Raw genomic sequence first — 26,086 nt, 5'->3', positions numbered from 1 at the left:
TTAGGAACGGAAACATTCGTTGATGAATGCATTAAATGCATATTCAGTCAAAATCTGTCACTATATCTGCTTGCCACGACGAAATAACTGTTTTGAGAAACTTACGACAATTAGGAACGGAAACATTCGTTGATGAATGCTTTAAATGCAGCTTGTGTTTGAATGGCAACTTATCATTCTGTGACAGTCAAAAGACATCTCTCAGGTCACTAACTTACGAGATACTGGATTTGCAAATTGTTCTGATGGAAAGAAGGTTTCAAGACTTTCCCCAAATTCAGTTTGTTGAAGTTTTCAACGAAAAGTGTTTTCCGAACTATCAAAAAGAATTCCCAAAGTTGAAACTGCTTCAATCATTAGAACAGTACCCTTTTTTCAAACAAGAACAAGTTGAAAATGAACTGTGTAAAATATACGCTAATGAGAAAAAACACTTGTCTCCAAGAATCTTCTTAAAGTACATTGCCAACAATGATTTAAATTCCGTTTATGAAGAAACAACGAAGTTCCTGCTTTTGGTTTTGACCCTACCCGCAACTACAGCAAGCAGTGAACGAAGCATGAGTACTCTTAAACGAGTGGAGAATTACTTAAGGAAGCCAATGTCCAACATCCGGCTGTCGTGTTTGAGCACGTTAGCAACAGAAAAGTCACTACTTGGAGAGTTATCCAGTGATTAGATCTTTGTAGGCCGAGTTATAGACTGATTCGTGGAAAGAAAAGACAGACTTATTGCACTTGGGTACAAGAAAATGTAAGTGCATCTTCTCTTGCTGCTGGAGTTCTACAAATTTGTCATCGTTTCTTGAAGAAGTTAATTATTATTATTGTTATTATTATTATTTGTGGCGATGGTAGTAGTATTAGTAGTAGTCGTCGTAGTAATAGAAGTAGTTGTAGCCGTTGTTTTATTTGATGCGTTTTGTTTAAATTATTGTTTATTGTACTATTTTGTCTTCCCGACCTTCCCAACCACGCCACGCCACTGCATACGATGCACTGTGAGTCACAAATTTAGGCACAGCACTCATGATTGGTTTGTTATAGACGAACGTAGAAAACGATTTCATAGCAGGTGAAAGAGTACACAACGGGATTGTTGATGACGGAGAAAACTCCACGGCGTTATGCTTATCTTACAATTTTATCCCAGTTGTTGGCGGCTTTGTGCGTAGGAAACCGTGGAAAGGCAGTGTAGAGGCACCATAGTATCATGTTGTAGTCAGAAAGGAGCGGAAGGTGAGCGATGTGGAGATGTTGAAGTAAACGGCCACATTGTCGAATAGGACGTATTATGCTCGTCGGAGGTCACCAGTATGGCGTGTGTTATAACACAGAAAACACCATTTACTTTCACTATGTAATATTTTTATTGGCACAAGATAAATCAAAACACAAAGAAATAGTTTTCGACAATCACGGTAACAGTTATGACGAATGTATCACACCAAATAGTCAACAACCAAAGTAGGTAAAAACGAAGTACAAAAAAGCAAAGATATTAATAATTTCTGGCAGTTCTGCCACAAACTATTAACACTTTTCTGAAAGACATTATTTACAATTTGCTCTGCAAAATCCTGTCTGTTGGGTGTGATTCCTATACTTGTATAATGAGCAAAAGGAACTAGGTTTGTATCTTCGGGAATATAGAGTGGCAAGTCATTAATATACCGGTATATTAAGAGCAAGCTTCAGCACTATGTCTGCATCAATATACGCCTGCAATTGAGAGATTGGAGTGATGCGTATAGATAGAATTGAAAAATAAAAGAGAAGTGTGTGATGCTGCGGAACTCAGTGTAAATTTTAAATGAATTTGACTCTAAATATCAGATTGTATCATATAATTCAAATACGCCCCTTTTTTGTGTTGTAGACAAGGATCGACCATCGATATTTTGTGCAGAACAGGCACGATGTTCCAATTCTAGTGTATATTGTCTTTGATTTAAGTGAAGCGGGGTAGAGGTGTTAAGGGACGCGATCCGGCTTTGTATAGTGGCGCAATTACTGTAAGTTTAAGTGTGTTCGCATTTTTTCTTGTTTCTAGTAATTAAATTATTGAGAGTAATGAGTATTTGTGTAATTTTGTGGTAGGTGTAGCGTCTACCGCGCATTTGCGTCTTCGTTTTTGATAGCTGCAAAGGGCGATCGCCATGTCGTACAATACAAGGCGGCAGACAGGTCAGGGTGTGGGTAAGTCTTCATCATACACATAATGTTTTCATACTTAACAGAAGTGTTTTACATAAGTACAACAATAGAATGAACGCAAGTTATTCTTTATACCACTGGTATATTCGATTACGTTTCTTGATCTTGTGTGCTATGAGCGAGTGGACCTTTGGCGACCATTTTGATTTTAAGTAAGAATATGTAATTTAAACACAATATCATCGAAAATTGATGTTAAATGTAGTTTTTAGAAGAAATTGTTAATATACCGGTTTTATGTATATTGTTAATGTAAGTTTTTTAACAACACTGAAGACAGTGGCTTCGTAGGTAAAATTAATTGGACCGTTAACTTGGTGCTGGTCCTGCCTCCTTCCCCATTTTCTCTTCAAGTGGTGTTCAGTTTTAGTTATTAAGATTGAGTTTAATATATCAAAAGTATTAGTTTAGCATTATCGTTTGACATTTTTCTAACCATGAATTTGGCTGATACGACCTTAGGATTTCGTTGCACTATGTGTAATCGTTTACAACCCCCCCCCCCTTCCCATTTGTCAAAGGTTGGCGTGAATGAATGTGTTTTAGACAACATATATTTCACATGTACCGGCATTTCATAATTTTCGCGAGAACAGTTCGGACTATTGATTTTTATAATATGGAGTCTGAAAACAAATTCGAACAAGGCGGTGTAATTGTTAATTGTGCATTGATCATCTTTGCATCAAATAGGTTTTGATTTCTAAATTCTCTCCAGATTATAGTGTATCCAGTTTTACTTTTAAGTATTAGTGTCCATTGTATCTAGGATCTCACTTGTATTTTTTCACTACAGGTATGGGAGGAAAAGGTTCTCCTGGTCCATACCCTCCTAGACCACGCATGCCTCAGCAAAATACCTATCAACAAGGTTACAGCTCCCAGCAGTCTAGCCATTATTCAAGCCAAAACCAAGGTGGCATGCAGCAGGTACTTAGTTGTTTAGTAGCAGCTTAAATTTGATGTTACTGTGTTAGATAATTTGAGAACTAGAATTTCGAGGTCTGTATGTGAAGCTAATGTTTTTGTAATGTGGTTTGTGTGTGTGTATATTCCGTAAGTAGCCTATATGGTCCCCGTCTCTTATTAATGAATGTAAAATGCAGTTACCAGCTTGATTCCTAACACCGCTCTAGGAAATGTTTGTTATAGTGTCAGTTGGTTCCTTCTCATATTTGTGAGACTAATCCCCACTAGTTCATCATCCAGTGGGAATAACAGAGTCTCCTATGCTCACGTGTTAAAGTTTCCTGTCATTGTAGAAAATTTAATTCCATTTATGTATTTGTATGTAGATAATTCAGTTTTATACTCTGGGAATTATTTCTACCTAGTAAGTATTATTGTATGCAAGAGATTAAAAATTTCACAAACTTGACCTACAAGAAAGCTAGAAAACATGATTAAGTCACTCTATGCCTAGAAAACATGATTAAATTAATCTTGGTTGTCTATGCTGATACTCAATCACAGTTCCTCTGTAGCTCAGTGCTAGTGTGGCATTAAAAAGAAATACCCCATTCTTCGCTAATCTGAGTTCTGTTCAGTTTCTGACTGTTTACTATTGTTGTGAAATTAACCTCCTTCCTGTAGCCAAGTTAGGATAATAAGATCCCTGATGGCTTGCAGCACGGTTGCCAGCTTTCAACTGGGAAGTGCTAGCCACTACAGGGGAAAACAGCAGTCACAGAGCTTTGCAATGAGGTGGTTTTGTTGTAGTGATGTTAACAATATCAGGTTATTAGTTGAGGCAGGGCCACAAAGCTGCTGACCCCAGCCTGCTAACTGTTAGATATCAACGTACACTGACTCAGCTATAGTTGGGAGTAGTGTTTCTGTAAGTTTTGGGTGGGAAAGAGATCTATAAATCCTAAGTTCATTCCATAATACAGATCAATATATGTAGTATGTTGTTCAATTTAGCTTTGTGCACTGAGTTTGAAACTTGTTTGCATTATGAGAATGTTCACAACATTGTTTGCAGTTACTTTTGTACTATGGATGTGGCGACCTGGTGCAAGTTCAGAGACAGCTCTCCATGGTTGTACCAGAACATACCAGAATAAAGTATTATTTGTGGTTTGCCAGTGTATGGTGGTAGCATCTGACACTTCGTGTATAAGAGTATAGGGGTTAACGGAAACGTCCAATTCCACCCGTCTGCTTTGACCAATGATGTCACAACTCCTGTATCGCGACTATGACGTCATTATGTAAACATGATGACAAACACAAAAATAGATCGAAAAACCATCAAACACGTATTCCGCCAAAGATATAATGAAACTAACGGGACAAGAGGATGAAATTGGGTTTTTTTGGGGGGGGGGGGCAAACTAATAATAAACACACTCCACTAAACCAAACGATAAAATGACCACAACCTTCCCAAAACCAACTAAAAATGATATTCACTGGAATCGAACATTTCCCTTGACCTATATAGGCCAACAGCAACTACCGATACCACACTATAAATCTCAAAACTTTCACCACCATCACACCTAATTCTACCACAAAAATAACCTAGAAAATCAAAATTGGAATCGAACACTTCCCCTGACCTGTTATCCTTACATCATCTCCGAATATAGCCATCCCGGGTCCGAGATGCCGGAATTTTAGTAAGCCTCACTTCTTCATGACACACTGGACACTTCACGAACAGCTGAAGGTATTTTATTAAGAGGCAGCGCACTGTCCCCCATCATTGCCGACAACTGAAAACTGTTGACCTTGTCAGTCATATCCATACCTACCAGATACATAAACAATGCAATTTACCAAATTTCGCACATGACAAACAGAAAAAAACTACAATAACATTGACATAACAAAACCAATATCGTTAACTCACTGAAAAATGTTCCGCTGAAAGCACAGTCACCACCGATACCACACACGTGCAATGCTACAGTGAAAATGTACCTCATACGCAACATAACACACTACCCATAAACACACCATCAGAGAAAACCACTGGCCGCAACAATACGCCACCTATAAACATGCCACACATGTGAACTGAACCAAAAACATCACCTCACACACAACACCCAAACACACCACCAGAGAGCACCGCTGACATCAAAACGACACCTACGGACACACCACTCTCACAAACTAAACTCCGTGATGTCGCACACCACAACAGCCTTGAATCATGGGTTGAAGCCGATGGGAGGAATCGGATGCTTCCACTGACCCGAGTATAGTAATTGTTGCTTCATAGTGTGCAGAGTTAAAGTACCTGTTTTGTCAAGGCAATGTATATTTAATCTATTCATTTGTACAAGGCAGAGGAGAGCATGTGTAATATATGAAGTACATATGAAAATTCAAAGTTGGGGCCCCAACCATAAAACTGCTGCTACAGTTAGTTCCATCAGCATTGACTCAGAAAATAACTTGTGGCCTCTGTATCATGTTCTTTTTGACATTACTGTAAGGGTGGTGCTAAGTGTTTGTATGGAAAAGATTTGATTTTATAACAGTGGAAATTCTTAGTTGTGATAATAAATAAACAAAAGGAGTGCGCGCGCGTGCGCGCACACACACACACACACACACACACACACACCTACCTACGTGATTACTCTGCTATTCACAATAAAGTGCGTGACAGAGGGTTCAGTGAACCAACTTCAAGCTGTCTCTCTACCGTTCCGCTCTCAGAATGGCATGCGAGAAAAATGAGCACTTAAATTTTTCTTTGCGAGCCCTGATTGCTCTTATTTTATCGTGAAGGTCATTTCTCCCTATGTAAGTGGGTGCCAACAGAATGTTTTTGCAGTCTGAGGAGAAAACTGGTGATTGAAATTTCATGAGAAGATCCCGTCGCAATGAAAAACGCCTTTGTTTTGATGATTGCCACTCCAATTCACGTATCATGTCTGTGACACTACCTCCCCTGCTTCATGATAATACAAAACGACCTGCCCTTCTTTGTACTTTTTCGATGTTATCCATCAGTCGCACCTGATGCTGATCCCACATCGCACAGCAATAGGCCTACTCCAGAATAGAGCGGACAAGTGTGGTGTAAGCAGTCTCTTTAGTAGATCTGTTGCACCTTCTAAGTGTTGTGCCAGTGAATTGCAGTCTTTGCTTTGCTCTACCCACAATATTTTCTATGTGATTGTTCCAATTTAGGTTATTTGTAATTGTAATCCCTAAGTATTTAGCTGAATTTACAGCCTTCAGATTTGTGTGACTTATCGCGTAATCGAAATTTAGCTGATTACTTTTAGTACTCATGTTAATAACTTCACACTTTTCCTTATTCCTTATAGCTGACTGATCTATGGTGTATAGAAACATGCAATAGAAAACAGTATTTGAACTCAAGACATACAAGCCCACTGTACCAAATGTTGTGTACATTTGGTTGTCTGTGTGAATTTGTGTATTTCCGGAGAAAGCAAGAGCTTGAAAGCTGGTGTGAATACTCTTTTTCTGTAGTCTGTGCAACGTCAACTATGCGTGATTCGGTATTACCTATACTTTATTATGAAGAATTTCGGAATTTAGTTGGAGTATTACGGAAAGGACAGCATGCCACTCATTGTGTACAAGAGACGTTGTCATAGACTTGAGCCAATACTGCACAAACTGCAGGAGCCATTTAAGATCCAGCTGGATTTGACATTTGTCTTTATATATTATAAGTTAAAGTGGTTTCTGTCTTCATGTTCAGGCTAATCTTGTGAACTACTGTTGAATTTTAATACTGTTTCCATTGATAGACTGAATTGCTAGGAAGGATTTTGTATATAATTATTGCTGCTACACCAAAGTCCTGTGGCTATATATACTTAGTGTTGCCTGTGTGAAGCGGAGATGGATCACTATAGTCAGATTAAAATTACTTGATAGTTAATGCCGTCATGTACTGCTACTGTATTGCCAAATAGGCTGCTGGCTACCTCTTGCTTACAGGTGACACGCAAACTTGGCAGGTCATGTCACAAATGCTGTTAATGTGCAACGTGAAGCAGTGTTGGAAACGGCTGCTGAAAGGTATGATGGAAATGGGAGATGCTATGTCAATAGCTGATTTTGAGTGACCAATGACTGAATTGTGACACATGGGTTTTTTTTAGCCCGGGTATTAAGTCCATTGCGACCTAAGTCAGGGTGTCTACGACCCGGGAATTTTTTAGAATTCCTGGAGTCTATTATTATTTTAGTTTTTATTTAAATTTTTGTGATTTTGACTGGTAAGAATCAATACTCCAACAAAGGATATTACTGTATCCCGCTTCTGCGGAATAATACTGCAACAACAAAATATGAACGAGAGGGGAAAAAACGAAAATAAAACTCAAGTCGTAAAGGAAATGCGCCTTATACAGCAGCAAAACAGTGCTCTTACAAGCGTCTGCCAACAGAAAAGTGTGTCTAAGGCTTTAGGAAGACTATGCAATGCTTCCTAACAACAAATTGCTTCCGATGAGTGTGACTTAACAGACAGTACTGGTACTCAAGAAAATTTACATCCGAATCTGGACATACGAATGTGCACTTTCAGCCGAATTATGCATTTTAGTATGGTTCACGAGATTCCGATACTCTTGAAGTATCCTCTGATGTCTTGTTTCTTTTGTTACATAGTGCAACATCTTTTAATGTTTTACACGTGCGAACATACGAGCTTCCTGCGTCATCGTAGCTGCGCATGAGCAGTGGGTCATGTTATTTGGCGCTCTCTGGCAACTGCTGAAACGAATCAGTTTCTAACAGGTCGCAGGAAAATATTGCGAATGGTTGTTTGAAAGGTGTTACTTCAAAGTAAATTTACTTTTACACAAGATGAACAATGTGCGAGAATGTACGATGAATTTCTTAAGTCACAGAGTGTTTGACTCTCAATTAAAAATCTAGAAGAATTTCGAGCTCAGATCAGAAATTTATGTCATTATTAAAAATTTTACTGGCCCTTTTGTGTGATATATCTGAAAGTGTAACACGTGCAAAAAAGATAAACATTATATGTGGAAGCTTACAGCTTATTAATTTTTGAGACCACGATTATATGTGAAAGCTTTGTTTTTCTTGTAGCAACACTATGTATTTTAATTTAAACCATTAACTTTTCCTATTTGTGTTTTCGCGCTACGTAAGAGTGATCTTGCTATTGGCTGACTACATCACGTGTCCTATACTGTCTTCGGCTGTCCAGATCACGTGATACGAGATATGACTGGCTTACAAAAGCGCGTCGCAATCTCGATTTCAATGCTTTGAAAAGTAACATGCAGTGTATGGTGGAATTCTAATTTATACCTTCATAACATGAAAATATGCAGCGTACATGTTGCTGCACATCAGAGATCTTTCAAAAACGTGTTTTTTCTCCCCTTAGTTTCTTTTGTAAGGTGCCGGGGAATTCTATGTCGGCATATAAAACCATAAAAATTCAAAGGACTGATAAGTTTTACAGTGCCGAGGAAAAGTATACTATCACTTAACACGGGAAAAGTGTGTTTTCAACTGGGAAATCCAGGAAAAGTTCGGGATTTTTTTTTCCTTGTCCCTGTATACACCCTGAAAAAAATCAGTTGCTTTGTTCATGGCATGTGAGGCTAATCTCTACGAGCAAACACAAGACAGAAAAAATTCTGTATTATGTTAGTGTGCATAGCCATCTTCCATAACAAAATTTCAGTTTTAGCAGCAAAACCAAACTAATTTCTCGCTATCCTTCATTACCTGAAATTATCCTCACACTGGCTACAAGGGCTGCCGTGTTACCAACCAATGAGCAGTCCTGGTTGGCACTTGATTGCAGGTTTTAGGATACCTAAACACATTTTAAACGAGAAATGAATTTTAGGATGAAATATAAGAGCAGATGAAAAGGTCAGTACAATGAGGGAAATGACAGCAAATTATCTAATGTAAACCAATCTTTGTGATTATAAGTGCATAAATGATGGTGAATCGCATCTTGTGCCGTGTTAATGCCAAGTATGAAATGTGTAGCTCATCAGCAGTGTGTGTGTGTGTGTGTGTGTGTGTGTGTGTGTGTGTGTGTGTGTGTGAGATAGAGAAATATGAAAACCATACTGAGGATTCAGGATGCAAATACATCAAGAAATAAAGCTAGACAAAGAGTTGGAAGTAAACTACGATTTGGGCAGGTGTTGGAGGAAACCAGCTACAACATGTGAAGTGTCAACTATCAAGTAATTTTAGTGAGACTAGTAAACAATAAACAAGCAAGGCTTCGAAAAAATGTATTACAAAATGCTTACACTATGTCTTTGCTTCATAGTTGCATCCATCATGCATAACCCTTTAACACGTAGCTGCCTCCTCTGGCAGAAGGAGTCACCACTCTGTGAAGTTTGTGGCAGCCCTCAGTCTCAATGGAGATCTGCCCACAATACTCGCAGATGCTGATTTCAGTCTTAAAAGGGCAGTGAAATTCTGTAACTATTAGGCCTCATCCCTAAATTGGTGGAAAGGGAGACAAGACTTTAATATATTATAAACTGCTTCGCATCTGCGGACAGCCTTTGTCTCCACCCATGAGATTGGCATGCTGGTAAGAAGTGTAGCCACCAACATAGCGTTTCCCAACACTGAAGCACAGTACATTTCAATAATGTCACATTTTTTGGGAATCAGCTAGAATGCATATGTTCATTCTATACAAGTATAAATACAAAACTATGTTAAAACTCTAGTTTTTACCACAAGTATTTACATTTCTTTAATATTTAAGTGTTTCAGCATTAAGCCATTATCATAGGAATTAATCCTAAAACAGAAGGCATATGTTGAAACACTTCAGCAATACCAATTGGATACAATGTGAACCCAACAGCACTTGCACATACCAAATGCCTATTGATGCAAGGTATTGCGTCAAAGCTAATCACATGAAGTAAAAGTACAAACTGCCTTGTATGTGGCTACAGAACGACGAACGGTAAAGCTCTGCCACGTGATGTTAACTTCGAAGATTGCATTGTCTGCAACAAATACATTTTTTCCAAAAATAAGTGAACGTTTTGCAATCGTAGAAGTACACTAGTGTATACAAGGGCATTGCACAAAGTAGACATTTTGCTATATGACCACATTATGTAATGTAACAATAATAATAATAATAATAATAATAATAATAATAATATTTATTCAACATCGAATAATCAAATACAATCCCTAGAAATAATACAGTTTCAGGACATCATACAGATTATTCTTCTGAATACGTCAGTTTATAAATTACAAACGAAAGATTTGTTTGTATTAATAAATTTTACATTTTGATGGATTTTACGTCTGGTAGTATACAATCACGATATTACAAATATTGTTTTTATCAAAATTATATTAGTTGTAGGTTACTTAAAACTATGAGCTTGACATACTTATGAAAGACTTTTCATACAGATATAATACTCGTCTAGGGAATAAAAAGGGTTTTCAATTAGAATTCTTTTTAGCTGATCTTTTAATTTGATAGCAGGAAGGGTTTGAGACTTTTTGGTAGGGCATTGGCTAGCTTCAGCCCAGCATGAAGTGCATTTTTTTCATATAAAGCTGTTCTGTGGGTATTTACATGGTATCTGAACTTTTGCCTTGTATCATATTGGTGCAGGTCACAGTTGAAATTTGGATTAATTGTTTCAACAAGCAATATAACTTCCAATATGTACACACCTATAATGGTAAGCACACCTAATTTTGGGAACAGGTTCTGACATGATTCTCGAGGTTTGGCACCACAAATAATTCTGATAACTTTTTTCTGTAGTATTAATAATGTACTTAGGTTGGCTTGAGTTGTTGCACCCCATATTTCTACAGCATAGTTTAAGTTTGATGAGAATAGGGCATGATAAGCAGTTTTTAGTACACCCATGTCCTTACAATATTTGCTAATCATATTTATAGCAAACACATTCTTCGACAGCTTACATGCTAAGGAATCAATATGCATGTCCCATTTGAGGCTGTCCTGGATTGTAATTCCCAAGAACTTTGTCCATTTTTCCTTTTTTACAATGGCATTTCCTATGGATAATTTCATGTCAAATTCTATTTGTTTCCTTGTCTTAAATTCCATCATTGCAGTCTTTGAAGCACTTACATTTAGATGGCTTTCATTAAAATACTTGACTATTTCATTGGTTACACTGTGGCACTGTACCTCCAGACTCTCATAGTCTTTGTGTTTACACACTATTGATGTGTCATCTGCATACAATATTTTTGTACAGTTAGGAGAACAATACTGTATATCATTGACATAAATCAAGAAAAGAAAGGGTCCCAAGACAGAACCTTGAGGCACTCCATATTCGATGTCTGTAATTTTAGATTTGTAAGACCCACTGTTTGTTTTAAGCAATACAAATTGTTTTCTATTGCTCATATACGATTTTATTAGCTCATAGCCAGTTCCTCTGATACCCAGGTTCCACAGCTTGTCAAGTAATATGGTGATGTTGACACAATCAAAAGCTTTTTCTAGATCAAAGAACACTCCAGTTACATATTCCTTGTTCTCTATGGCCGTTATTATTTTGTCTATTAATTGTGCCGCTGCTACTGATGTTGACTTGATTTTCATAAAGCCATTCTGATTTTCAAATATTAAATTGTGTTGACTCAGGAATGTCATTAGTCTAGTATAAATAACTTTCTCAACTACCTTAGAAAATGCAGGTAAGATTGAGATGGGGCGGTAGTTTTCAATTTTAGATTTATCACCTTTCTTGTGAATCGGGGTTACTTGTGCTGTCTTTAGGCTATCTGGGAAACAACCTGATGCAATTACATCATTTACTGCTGTGGCCATGGCATCAGATATGTTGTCTATGCATCTTTTCAGTGTACTGATAGACAATCCATCATAGCCTGCTGAGTTTGTATTTTTTAATGACATTACTATGTTTTTGACTTCCTTGTTATTGGTTGGGGCCAAGTATATGCTTTGTTTGATTGGAATGCCCCTATATCTATGCTGAACATTCTTAAAATGGTCATTGACAGATTTTCCAACAGAAGAAAAGTACTCATTAAAAACATTTGCAATCTGACATTGACATTTCGTGATACGCCCTTTATGGTTTATAGTAAAATCACTTGTTGATCTGTCCTTACAATCCCTAAAGCTACTTATTACTTTCCAAACAGCTAAACCTGTGTTAGTAGAGTTTCTTAACATTGTGGCTACATATTTACTTTTAGTTTCTAGCAGAAGATCTTTATAGTAATCCTGATAGTTCTTAAATTCTACCTTTAGTCTATTATTGTTATTATTTATCATTGCATACTGGAAAAGTCTAAGTTTCTCTCTTGCTGTTTTTACTTCATGATTTATCCAGTTATTTTTTGTATCTTTTTGCAGTCATTTACTGTAAAGGTCATTTCTGGACATGAGACATTGAAGCAATAATAAAAATCTGATGAAAATTCAATGAAAGTAATGCTGTTTTTTTTTTCACCCCATTGTAAGCTTTATAGCAAACTGTTGAAATCTTTAACATTGTCATCATTGGTCATTCTTTTTGTCACGTATTGTTTCTCTTTTCTATTGACATGAAGATTTTCAGCTTCTATCAATACCTGTACTGCGTGGTGGTCAGAAATGGCAAGCTTCAGAACTGATGCACTGCATGTAAAGTGGGACATGTTAGTTATAATGTTGTCAATGCATGATTTTACACTATTGACCTCTCTAGTGGGCTCGTTTATCAAAAATGTTAAGTTAAATTGAGCTAGTATTAGCATTAGTTTTTTAGATACAGAATCATTGGGCAGCAAGTCAATGTTTATATCTCCAGTTAGTATTATGTTAACCCAGCCATTTTTATTGCAGTGTTTACTGTAAATGTCAACAAGCAGGTCATTAAGAACATCAAAGAAACTATCTAGGCCACCAGATGGAGGTCTGTACAGGCCTATAATAATTAAGTTCTCTTTCCCCACTTATAATTAATTGCTGCTAGTTCTATTACACCCTCAATGCTGAAAGCACTTACATCTATTACACTATAATTACTACCACTGGCTGCAAAGATAGCTACCCCACCACCACATTTCTCTTTTCTACTGAAGGCAGAGCAAAAGTTCATGGAAAGTGGTTTACATACACTAATTAGCTCATCTGTGTACCAGTGTTCAGTTAAAACTAAAACATCAGGGTTATCAATTGCTGCAATGGTATCCAACTCGTGCTTATTGCCAAGACTTTGAAAGTTCTGCTGAATTAATTTGAAAGTGAGTTTGGATTGTGGAACGCTTGATGGACATGTCACCCTGCCAGAACCAATTATACACTTATCCCTAAAAAGAAATATCAGTTGATAGAGTGGGTTTGGTATTTTTCACTATCCATTTATTCAAGTTGGTCTGTTCCCATGTACTGGGAGCCTGGGAAGAATCAGCTTTACCTGGTGTTTTCAGCAGCCATTTGTCCAATGTCGTCTGTCTATACTCATTCCTGCAGTCTTCTTGTGTTGTGGAGCACTCATTCTTTGAATGTGTGTGTTTTGAGTATACGTTGTTCCTAGCATTTACAACGATTTCACAAATAATGGACGCTAAGTGACTTTCCGCGCCAATTGAGGTGAAGGTCGTGAGTGGTGTAAAGATCTCTACTAAAATGTTGCACGTTGACCATTTGCACATTTGCGTAACGGTTGCAAATTTCTGCATATTGACTGTTTGTATATGCTACTGCCCTGTTTACACATGAGAATTGAGGCAATTGAGGGCAGATTTTAGGGCATTAGCAGCATGCAAACCATCGTTGTGTGAGACGTCATTTGCACCACCACATATTACAATGAATTCTTCCTTCATTGTCTTTCGAGAGATATTGATTACAGTTGAAAGCACTTGGTCAAGGCGAGCGCCAGGTTTAATAAAACCTGAAGCGTTTCCTTCACTGTTTACGCTTTTTATTTCGTGTGCAAGGCCTCTAAGATGACTATCACCCATTAAACATATGTTTATTCTTCTTGCTGCATTTGTGGTGTTGGTTAAATTAACTGTCATCTTGAATGTTGAATTTACCTTGCTTCTGTTTACGAGTGACGGTTTTGGCTGGCGAGGTTCCACATTTTGCTTAATAACAGGCTTTTCTTTCAGATGGTGCACGATTTGATCTTTTGTAGATAGGCCTACCGTTTAGCACGGCAGGAGAATGTATTACTAAAGACGACGAAATGATTGCGCTATGGTTAGCGTTACCGGTACACCCCCAACGTGTTGGAAAACTTGAAATGGCGACGGAATCTTCGGTCACTGTATACACTTTATTTCTGTCGAATTCACTTACGCCCTGCTCGGCGGTTTTTAGTTTCCTATGATCATTTTCAAGACATTTGAGTCTATCAGCTAACACTTTGTTTTCTGCCAAGGATCTGCGCACAATTTCTTGCAACGAGTTAATAGTTTCAACTAGTTTTGCTTTGTCAGGATGGACTTCACATGTTACACACTTACATTTTGATCTGGATGATTTTTCACTGCGAGTTTTTTACGTGGCACTAGACTTGAAACTTTGCGGAGCACTTTTGTTGATCATCTTCTTGCTATTGATGCTGGATAACATTTGGAAATTCGAAATAGCTGGAGGCACAAATTCACTAAACTTCTCAATCGCCGCTATCTTAACACTATGTGTATACAAAGAACAAGAAAAATATGATAAAGCTATAAATGCCAAAGTCAGTGTATATAAATTACTTGGGAGGCACTAGGGATATTCTTTTGTCTATTGCAAATTGGTGTATAGTGCCTAAAATATTTTTGTACGGACAGCTTTGATTCTGTTTTTTATTGCTCATCTTAAATTTTAGGCATTGCTTTACGCCGGGCAGGCAGTTGTTAGAATCTGTGTGGGCTTTTGTGGTGCAAGGCACAACATACTGACATGTAACATGATATACTAAAAATACCCCTAGTGCATCCCAATTAACATTGTTTATAGATTGGCTATGGCATTGCTTGTATCTGTTCTTATAATTGTCATTCTTTATACTTTTGCATAAAAAGTATCAGCATATACACTTGTGTAGTTAAGATTGTGAAAGGTTCACTTATTCTTGGGAGAAAAAAAACCTGTTCATTGCAAGACAGTGCTGTCTTTGTATGTTTGCGCTATCTGATCGAGCTGATTTCTTTATTGTCCCATGGCCACACGCAGGTCAGTTTGCGTGTACGGCATCAGTAGGATTTTGGTAGGCGTGAGCTCTGATGTTTTCATATTGTATCGTGTTGGTATTGCTGGTGTTCTCTGTGCTTTCTGTTACTTTAAATGGAGCCTAATGTTGAAACATGTACAGACTAAAGGAAAATAATTACTTGTCATAAAGTCATTGTAAGTGCAGAATATAACAGCTATGTGCTGGAAAGTTTGTATCTATTGAATATGAAAATTCAAATTAAACACTAAAATCAACATGGCAGCTGCCCTTCTTGCCTCTGTCAGCGAATTGTGGCACAGGATGCGATCATCACCATGGTGTGAACATAACGCAAAAAACATTAAGCATGCAGCAATAGGAATTGTAAATGTCTGACAGACAGTGCAGTACTAAGCAAATCTTCACATATATGGCATAGTGAAGTTTTCTGGTTCCCCATCATTTTTTGCACCAAAAGCTCAAGCAGTTGCTTAGTATTGTTGCATTGTGAGGACATTTTCCTTGATTACTCATGTGAATGGTTCCATTCTCCCACAGGAAGGTCCTTGCTGAGTCTCAGCAAATACCCACTGTGCAATCAAGTACCTTTCCTCCCACTATGCTGGATCATGCCTTGCAGATTGATGCAGCCATAGTCTGTCTGTAAATTCAAGAGCGAGCAGCGCTTTTGGTGGGGGAAGTGGCCTTTCCCGGAAGAACGCTGCCACCGGCGTACAGGGGCACCCAAAATGTGTTGCCCGTTACTTGTCTAGCGGTGTAGATCGGCATGCAGTGATATACATCGTTTCTGTTCGTGGGATCTTAGTTGCCAGTGTGTCAGTCAGTTAAATTTGTACACTTACGGATATACTTCGATATCCGGAAGTGATGGATACTTGTCTAGAATTGCAAGAAAATGTGCAGAATAAGAGGAAGAGGAGGTATTTGTGGAGTAACGAGCGTTCGATCGTCTCTAATGTTATTATAGCGTGTAGTGAAGAGGAGGCCCAAAAAGAACTGTTGGATAATATTACCAGTCCTAATCAAAGGGCTGCAATTTATACGAACGTCAGCCTTGACCAATAGGACGCATTACGTACGAACGCGAAAATAAGCCGCATGGTTTAGTGAAATCGCCACGAAGGAAAACTAATAATCTTGGGAGGAAACTGATCGTTATAGACAGTTTCAAAATCACGTAAAACTTTTGATGGTTATGGAACACTAAATCTCTATCTCGGTCACTATTCAACTGATTCTGAGACATATTGCTTTAAATATGTGCGCAGTATCTATTCTAAACAATGCTGAAATTTTCATCGAAACATGTACATCGATTCTGTACTTCTAACCAATAAGCTTGACATAGGAGGTGCTTTCACATATTAATTTTTATTTTTTGATAAGAACTTTATCTACAGCAAATCTCTTCAAAATATTCCCCATTACGTACTATACACTTGTGCCAGTGCTTTTTCCAATTCCCGAAACACTTTTGGAACTTTCTTTGGAATAGTTCATAGGTCTCTTAACTGTGCATTTTTAATCTCATCCATGCTTGTAAAACTGCTGTCCTTTAAGACCTGCTTTGAATGTTTATACCACTTGTATGCCCTTGGTTCACTCATAACAGGCTCACCAAAAGCAATATTTAAAATCTCTAAAAATTTCATACACTTTACAGGGTGTATACGACCCGGGAAATCCGGGAAAAACCCGGGAATTTTTTCATCTGGGAGAAAACAGGGAAAAACCCGGGAATTTTTCGGAATTCCGGGAATTTTTCGTTGTTTTAGCTTTGTTAAATTTTTGTCATTTTGACTGCAGGCTTGATTGTCTAGCAAAGAATGTTATTGTATTCTGCTACTGGAGAATGATACTGCAGCAATAAAATATAAACGAGAGGAAAAAAAAATAAAACTTTTGTGGAAAAGGAAATGTGCAATTTACAACAACAAAACACCGTGCACACACAAGCGTCTGCAAATAGCAAAAATATGTCAAAGGCCTTTTAGGGCGCAGACTGTAATGCTTCGTAACAATAAACTGCTTGCTATGTGCATGACGTCACAACTGTTCACGTTAGGTTCCTTTGACCAATTGCCGGCGGTCTGTTGCGCATCCGCATTTGACTCGCATACAAGCAGGACCTCCCACTACTTGAAGTTTGGGTGTTAGCTGTATCGGTAGTAGCAGCCAGATGCAAACGAGAAAAAATTTTCTCCAGCGCCCTAGCTGCCAGATTCACGCTTGCACAGAGTTGTCTAGTGCGGAGGGGGTTAACCTCCACGTGACCCGTGTTTACGTTAATTGATTTTGCTGCTTCTCTTCGTGTACAGCTCCCACGTCAAATGGAAACAAAACGGATTTCTGTGGTCGGGAGCTATCAAGTGAATTAAAATACATTCACATAATTATGCAGGGCAAAAATATATTATTAATTTCAGTTTTCTGATTTTATTTTATTTCCAAGTTAGAAGCAGTCAAGCATTAATCGCCTTGCAGAACAGTGAAGCTATTTTTGCAAGTTTGCTAAAGAAATTTGGCTTTATTAATCTTTCTGCTGAGGCAATCATTTTATTTGAAACGAAGTGTTTCCTTCTACAGTATTGCCTAGTTCCAACTGTTCGCTGAATTTCAAGTGCAATTTCAAGTCCGCGTTATCATCTTCTGCCATATATGGCATTATGCCATAATAAAGAACCAAAACTGAGATTGCAGAGTACTGGTACTCCAAGAAAATTTACATCCCAAAAACCACACTGAAAGGCTTAATATCAGATGGGACCTGCTTCATTGTGAATCTGGAAAAAGCCAATTTGCACTTCAAGTCGAATTATGCATTTTAGTATGGTTTACGAAATTCCGATGCTCTTTGCAGTATCCTCTGATACCCTGTTTCTTTTATGGTGTAGTGTAACCTTTGTTAGTGCTTCATACACACGAACATGCGGGCTTCCTACTCCACTACAGTTGCACACGCACAATAATGCCTGTTTTCTGGCGCTCTCTGGCAACTGGTAAATCAAACCTATTTCTAACATTCTCCGGATAGTATTGCGAACGGTGGTTAGAAAAGCGTTACTTTCAAAGTCACTTCTTTTTACGCAAGATGAATTAGATTACTTGTGAGAAAGTGGGATGGATATCTAAATCACAGAGCGTTCGAAACTGAACAGTTTGAGGACCAGCCACGTACAAGAATTTCGAGCCGAGACATTTATGTCAGAATTTTAAATTTACTGGCACATTTACATGTGAAAGCTTAGCTTTTCTTGTAGATATACGGTACTGTGTACATTAATGTAAACCGTTAACTTTTCCTCTTGCGTGTTCGCGCTATGTAACCAGTGAATTTGCTATTGGCTGACTGTAACACGTGTCCTATGCTCTGAATAGCTGCTGTCATCGGCTGGCGAGATCTCGTGGCTTCAGATATGACTCGCTTACAAAAGGACATCGCAACCTCGGTTTCAACGCCCCGGAAACTAACGCGCTGTGTTTGGTGCAATTCGAATTTATACTTTCGTAATACGAAAATATGCAGCGTATAAAAAGTCTCTCCAAAACTTCTCTGCCCGTCTTTTCTTTTTTTCCCCGGGAAGTTCTACGCGATTATATAAAACGTTAACCATTCAAAGGATTGATAAGTTTTACAGTTCCGAGGGAAAATCTACGGAAAACCTACTGTCACTTAGCACAGAAAAATTGTATTTTCGCCCGGGAAAAAGCATATTTTTTAAACGGGATATCCGGGAGAAATCCGGGAATTTTTTTTCCTTGACCCCGTATACACCCTGCTTTATTCCATTCCTATAACAAAATTTAATACAGATTCTCTAATCTGTTTTTGTACAAAACAAATAATCATTCATGCTACCAAAACACATGTAACCTCTTTGACAGCTGACAACAGAGTAAATACCCAATATGCATAACATTGTACACATACTTTTCAGACATGTTTACAAAGACAGAGACAAAGAAGTAGTGCAAATTGGACCAATACAAAACACAAAATTATAAATTTCTGCTTACTTTTTAAACTCTCTTCGTGTTGCAAGTCCTTCAAAGAAAACTTCTACGTTTTAGTAGAAACACAGAATAAGAAGCAGCCCTGAATACTACAGATTGCGTTATATGGGGTTCGTTTTCCGAATAGCAATAGCGGAACATAAAATACATTCACATGAACAGGCACTCTGTTCTATATTTGTAGTATAATCCTGACTTCCGTTCTTATCTTAATATTATTTACTTTATAATGTTGTGTTTCGGAAGAAGCTATCGTTTTTTGTATCCTTTCTGGTCTTAATGCATTTGTCTAAAAATGAACGCAGCTGAGACGTATCTGCACACGGCGTCGTCACAGATTTAAAGCGCGCACCGCGGCAGGGCCGAAACTACGTTGTGGAACAGCCAGTAGAAGCGCATTGTGACGTAGCTGGGTTGGCAGAGTGGGGACTCGCTCGCGCTCTCTCTCTCTTCAGTTTACCGACAGACTATACCTTCTGCAGTTTGTGTCAGTGATTGACATCCATTATCTCAGATTTTGACACAACTTAGCATATTTGTTCTTTCTACGAATCTAATCAATGAGCCAAGATATTACTGTTATATAAGCTGTTGGGATTTTACACTGTTATATAAGCTGTTGGCATTTAACATCCTGTTAAAGGGTTGGAATTTAACAGATTTTGGTTTTCATATGAAGAAAATGGTGTTTTCAGATACACAAAGTAATTTATTACTTCCTAATTTACCAATGAATATTGATAAAATTTTATTTGTGTTTGCATCAATATGTGAAGGATTTAGAAGAATGTGAAGAGCAGTATCATTGACAAGGAAAAGGTTAATTGAATAACTCTTCTTATTCTCGTTCTAAAAGATACTCTGTCAAATGATAAAATGAAATTAATGGGTTTTTTCACTCCTTTGTTATCAGTTCATAGGCAAAAATAACAAAATTCAAATGCTTACTTACCGTGTGTTCAGTTTCCCATCCATTTTGCTTTTAAAAACTGAAAGTAATGTGTAACAAAAACTAGATTAAATACGTTTCTTAGTGTGCAGGCAAAAATATATTTATCTGATGTCTTGAACTGATTGTATTGTTTATTTCTGCACAAATTGTGGAATAAACAATGTTGCACATGCAGAAATGCAGTATCATACTACTGCTCTCTTATTTCTGCAAGCTGCTGAATAATAATACTTTATACTGTCTATAGGTATGTATAGCTCAACTATTTTAGTAATTCTTCAGTTTCTGATTGAAGGAAAAAGATGTTGGCCAAATTTACTTTACTGGATATTAAAACAGTGTGAATGTAGCTGTGAATGACATATTCTGACAGTTCAACTCAGCCTCTAAATAATACATGGGACAATATTTGTGATGAATGTGACCAGATATTGTTTTTAAGATTTTTTATATTGCTTTGTAATGTAGATATGCATATGCAATTGATTAAACTATGCCGAACAAATAATCCATGCAATCTGTTGAACTTATCTTCACCATCAGCACATTTCTGGACAAGTATGAAGTTTTGCAAGTGTTTGTTGCCTCTCTTTCAAGAAACATAAATTGTCCATTAAAAAAACACTTTGAATTCTAACAATAGAACAGAGTAGAATAAATTCAATTTAACAAGAAAAACAATTGCAGTGTTGAGGCTGTACTAAATGCCAAAAGCGAGGGTAGTGGATTGTCAGATTATATGAAGAAGTACTATAATTGTAGAAAATACTGTTGTTGATAAACTAAACACTGCATTCAGTAGAATTCAGTCCGCCTCCGGTAGCTTAGTGGTCAGTGCGACAGGATGTCAATCCTAAGGACCCGGGTTAGATTCCTTGCTGGGTCGGAGATTTTCTCCGCTCAGGGACTGGTTGTTGTGTTGTCCTAATCATGATTTCATCCCCATTGATGCGTAAGTCACTGAAGTGGCATCGGATCGAAAGACATGCACCCGGCGAATGGTCTATCCAACGGGAGGCCCAGTCACAAGACATTTCCATTTTAGTGGAATTAGAGGTGACTATGAAACTGCATGCATGTGGCAAACGCAGCAGATTGTCCTGTGGCAAAGAAAAAAATAGTGCACGAGAATGTAACATGAGTCAAACAGTTCTCAAAGTTGATTTACTATCTAAGGAAAAATACTAGAAAATAAGTGCAGCAGGAATGGACAAGCTTGTTGATTTAATTAAAACTGAATTACTCAAGATAGTAAGAAACAGATTCAAATTTGACGATTACAGCTGTATTAAATTTGCCTGGGACATTCAGTGTAACTGATTATGTTTGTGAAGGTCAAAACTATTCAAAGAGAAGTGTTTTTAACAGAACTTTACCATAACTGTGAGAAAAATTGAGTCTTGAAACCATGAATTGGTAAAAAGTTTCATCAAAATGATGAGTGGTCCAGAATTTTGTGTGTTACGAAGATGATGCTAGTACAGGTAGAAACTTACGTGAGACAGCAATGGATTTTATGCCTTTGAGAGCTCTACTCAGTTTTTATGTTAGAATGTACTGACTTAAAAATGTTTTTTCAAAATTTTGCTGTGAGACCTGATGTGTTTTGTGTGGTGCCAGTGGTACACACTTAGTGTGCATCTGCACTATACATTTTATTGATTCACAGGGTTTATACTGGAGAAAATAAAAAGGACATACGTTAACAATGTTAGATAAGGGCCATTGCTATTTACCATGAAGATGACATTTTGAGCTGCAGACAGTAACATTTAAGAAACTTTGCACATAAGCTTTTGGCCAGAGCCTTGTCAGAAAAAGAGAAACACCACCATTCGTCCATACCAGCAAGCACAAGTCATACAGACATGACTGCCAACTCTGGCAGCTTGGGCCAGAATGCAACTGTCGTATGGGATGGAAGCAGCAATCTGCAACTATTGTGTGAGATGGAGTAGTAATCTGGAGGAGGTGAGGAAGGGAAGCGACAGCAGTGTACAGGGAGGGGGGGAAAGGACTGCGTTCTGGTTTAGGTTTAGGGACTAGAATACCAGCAGGTGCAGCATCAGGAGGTTGTGGAGGCAGGAGTGAAAAAAGAGAGGAACTGGGAATGATGGTCAGGTAACTCCCATGTGTGCAGTTCAGGAAAGCTTGTGATGGAGGGGTATATACGGGTGGCTTGGGAAATGAAGCAGCCATTGAAATGAAGAATTTTACGGTCAACTGCATGTTGTGCTACTTGCTCTTGGCTGCAGTTTGGCAGTGGTTGTTCATCCTGGTGGGTGGCTAGTTGGTGGTCATACCAGTATAAAAAGCTGTGCAGTGATTGCAGCAATGCTGGGAAATGTCGTGGCTGCTTTCACAGGTGGCTCGGTCTCTGTGACAAGACGGGAATAGGAAGTGTTGGGTTGATGGATTCGGCAGGTCTTACACCTGGGTCTTCCACAGGGATATGATCTTTGTGGCAAGGGGTAGGGATTGGGAGTGGCATAGGGATGCACTAGGATATAGTGAAGTTGGATTGGTGACGGAACAGTACTTCAGGAGGCGTATGAAGGAGCTTCGGTTGGATGTCCCTCTTTTCAGAGCATGATGATAGGTAATCAAAGCTCTGGCGAAGGATGTGGTTAAATTGTTCCAGTCTGGGGTAGTACTGGGTGACGAAGGGGATCTCTCTTGTGGGTGGTTCTTCATGTCTGGTGTGGGTGTGAGCAGAAATGGCATAAGAGATCTGTTCGCAGACTAGGTTTTAGGAGAGAGGGGGTTATGCTTGTATGTGAAGGCATTGGTGAGATCTTCAGTGTAATAGGCAAGGGAGCTCTTGTTGCAGTGGATATGCTGGCCCCAGGCAGCCAGGCTGGGTGGGAGGGCCTTTCTGGTGTGAAAGGAATGAAAGCTGTCAAAATGCAGGTACTATTTATGGTTGGTGGGTTTAATGTGGACAGTTGCAGATGGAGCCATTAGAGAGATCAACGTATGCTGGGTTGAGGAGGACCAGGCGAAGTGGATGGGAGAGAAGGTGTTAAGGTTTTTGAAGGAATGAAGATAAGGATGTCCATATCATGAAGATATCAATGAACCTGAGCCAGACAAGGAGCCATTGTTGGAGGCTAGGAAGGTCTCCTCTGTATGTCCCATAAACAGATTGGTATAGAAAGGTGGCCTGTGGGGTGTCCATGGCTGTACAGGGAATTTGTTTGTATACCTTCTGTTCAAAGTAGTAGTTGTGGGTTAGGATTTAGTTAGTTATATGATGAAAGAGGTAGTGGATTTGGAATCTGAAGGACAGTAGGAAAGATAGTGTCCAGTAGTGATATTGGTATATTTGGGAGATGGCATCAACAGTGACGAGTAGGTATCCAGGAGGTAAAGGGGCAGGGATGGTGGAAAATTGGTGAAAAATGTGGTTGATATCTTTAACTTGGGAAGCTAGTTCATGGGCAATTAATGGGAGGTGGTCAGTGAGGGATGAAATTCTTTCACCTGAGGGTGTACAGGATATGTTTGGTGTTGTGGATTTTGGGGAGCATGTAGAAGGTGCGTGTGTGGGGTGTCGGAGGTGAGCAGGGAAATGTATTCAGGGGAGTGGTTCTAGGAAGGGCTCAAGGCTTTAAGCAGGGATTGGAGGTTGTGTTGCACTTCTGGGATTGGATCAGTCTGGCAGAATTCGTGTGGAGGAGTGAGATAATTGGCAGAGGCCTTCTGCCAGGTAGTCACTGTGATTCATGGTGGAACCTTTGTCTGCAGGTAGGATGATTAGGTCAGGTTTTGTTTCCAGTTTATGTATGGCTGTACAGCCCGCGTCACCTAGGACAGCACTTTCCTACGCATAGAGGCGGAGCAGAAAGGAAGCGTGGGGGGGATGAGAACTGTGCACGTGTGGCACCAGAGAGCAGGCAAACAACTCCATGTTGTCGAACTGCGTTGCTGCAGACAACAGCTAGGCTCGTTTGTGTCCGGTACACAGATTCACTCTGCATGACATCGGGAGGCGAGAACAGTTGATGCAGCTTTGTGAGGATGTGGAGTAAAATTTCTCTCAAAATGAGGTCATTGAAACTGCTTGCAATAATTGTTTATTACGATTTGAACTGCATTATAAGTTAAAATTTAATACACGACAAAATTAACTTAAAGCACAAACGTAAAGTATTATGTTTGCTCTTGGCAACTGCTTCTACTTAATAGAATTTTTAAAAATGTGTGAGGTGTTTATGCATATGTCGTTGGCTATAGATAAGTGTAATCACTGCGTGTAAAAGATAGTGCTAGAAAATACTAATGTAAAAGACTATTGTAAAAGTGGTCAGTAAGTTGTCATCTTTTTTGCTGTAAACAGGCATTATGAGTGTAAGCTAATGCATTCGACATTACAGTGACAGACCGCATTAGTAATCCATTGAACAAGCAACAATTACCCATCATCTGGGAATAACTCCAGGGAATGCTGACCAATAACATTGGAAATCACCGATATCTCGACAAGTAACAGTTACTATCTTTTTAGGGCCTTATCCAGTTCGTGCCTTGAAAATGACAGATGTTTACATGTGGAAATCGCACTTCTGACGAATTTGTCCAGCTGCATTCTCATATTTTATTAGAGCATACAAGGTGGGAGAAGCATAACTTCTATTTGGGCAATATGTTAAACACTATAGTCTGCATTGTAAAAAAGATACCAAGTCCTTGCAGTGAAATGTTCAAAGCATTCAGATGGCTAGTTAAATCTGCTAAGAACCCGAGATCACATTTCCATGAAGGCTCTTTAAATTCAGGAACACACATGTTATTCATTTCCATGAACATATTTATCTCATCTAATAGGGAAAAAAATCGATTCAATAATTCGCCACGACTAAGCCAGTGGACCTTGCTGTAATAAGGCAGGCTACCATACTGGCTTTTTACATCCTCAAGAAAGCTTTTAAATTGCCTGTGTTGTAGCCCATGCTTCCTTATATAATTGGTTGTACGAACAACATTCATCACATTTTTTTAGAGTGATACTCTTTGCACATAAGTTTTCCTGGTGGATCACACTGTGAACGCCCCTTATTTCATTTGGCACGGTCAGTTTTTTTCATTTTCTCCTTCAACAGCGCAATGAAACCTGATTTGTTCCCTGTCATCGCTGGTGCACTGTCTGTAGACACTGAAACTAAAGAATTCCATGACAATCATATATTTTCAACACTTTCTTCAACACTACTTAAAATTCACCTCCGGTTGTAGTGTTCTTCATGGCTACTACATCGAAGAGCTCCTCCCTCACCTGAAGATCTCTATTAACACCTCTAATAAATATGGCAAGCTGCACTGTTCCAGTGATATCAACACTTTTGTCCAGAGCTAGAGAATACGCCAAAAATCTTTACAGATATTTGCAAGCTGGCTCTGGACGTCGTCTGCCATGTCCTGTATGCGACGCATTATGGTCATGTTAGATAATGGCACAATCCGAAACTGTTCAACTTAAGATGGACACAAATGTTCCGCTGCAACTATCAAACATTCTTTTATTAAATCGCCATCAGTGACGGGGCGCAGGGATTTTGCTAAAAGCAAAGCAGTTTTGTAACTCACTCTGAGAGCTGCCTCAGTTGATTTTTCTTCGTCGTCCAGATCTTCTTCGGATAGCTTCCTTTTAAGTTTAATAACTTCAAGTGCACGATCTGGTCCATCACACTTTCCACTTACGTAGTCTTTCGCGTGGTACGACATATAATGT

The 26,086-nt window shown here is 38.6% G+C and overlaps 1 protein-coding gene across 1 annotated transcript in view; it reads left to right on the top strand.

Annotated features, from left to right (window-relative positions):
* The first annotated feature begins 1,879 nt into the window (after nt 1–1,879).
* The window catches only part of LOC126094469 (double-stranded RNA-specific editase 1-like), a 43,854-nt gene continuing 19,647 nt past the window's right edge, over nt 1,880–26,086 (top strand). The window contains exons 1-3 of the mRNA XM_049908861.1: nt 1,880–2,015; nt 2,101–2,199; nt 3,014–3,147. Of these exons, the coding sequence (XP_049764818.1) occupies nt 2,160–2,199; nt 3,014–3,147 (174 nt within the window). The 5' untranslated portion in view covers nt 1,880–2,015; nt 2,101–2,159. The remainder of the gene's footprint in view (nt 2,016–2,100; nt 2,200–3,013; nt 3,148–26,086) is intronic.

The sequence above is a fragment of the Schistocerca cancellata genome, chromosome 1, assembly GCF_023864275.1.
Source record: "Schistocerca cancellata isolate TAMUIC-IGC-003103 chromosome 1, iqSchCanc2.1, whole genome shotgun sequence".
Taxonomy (NCBI): Eukaryota; Metazoa; Arthropoda; class Insecta; order Orthoptera; family Acrididae; genus Schistocerca; species Schistocerca cancellata.
Note: the sequence above shows the minus strand (reverse complement) of the source record. Positions and strands in the feature narration are given on the sequence as shown.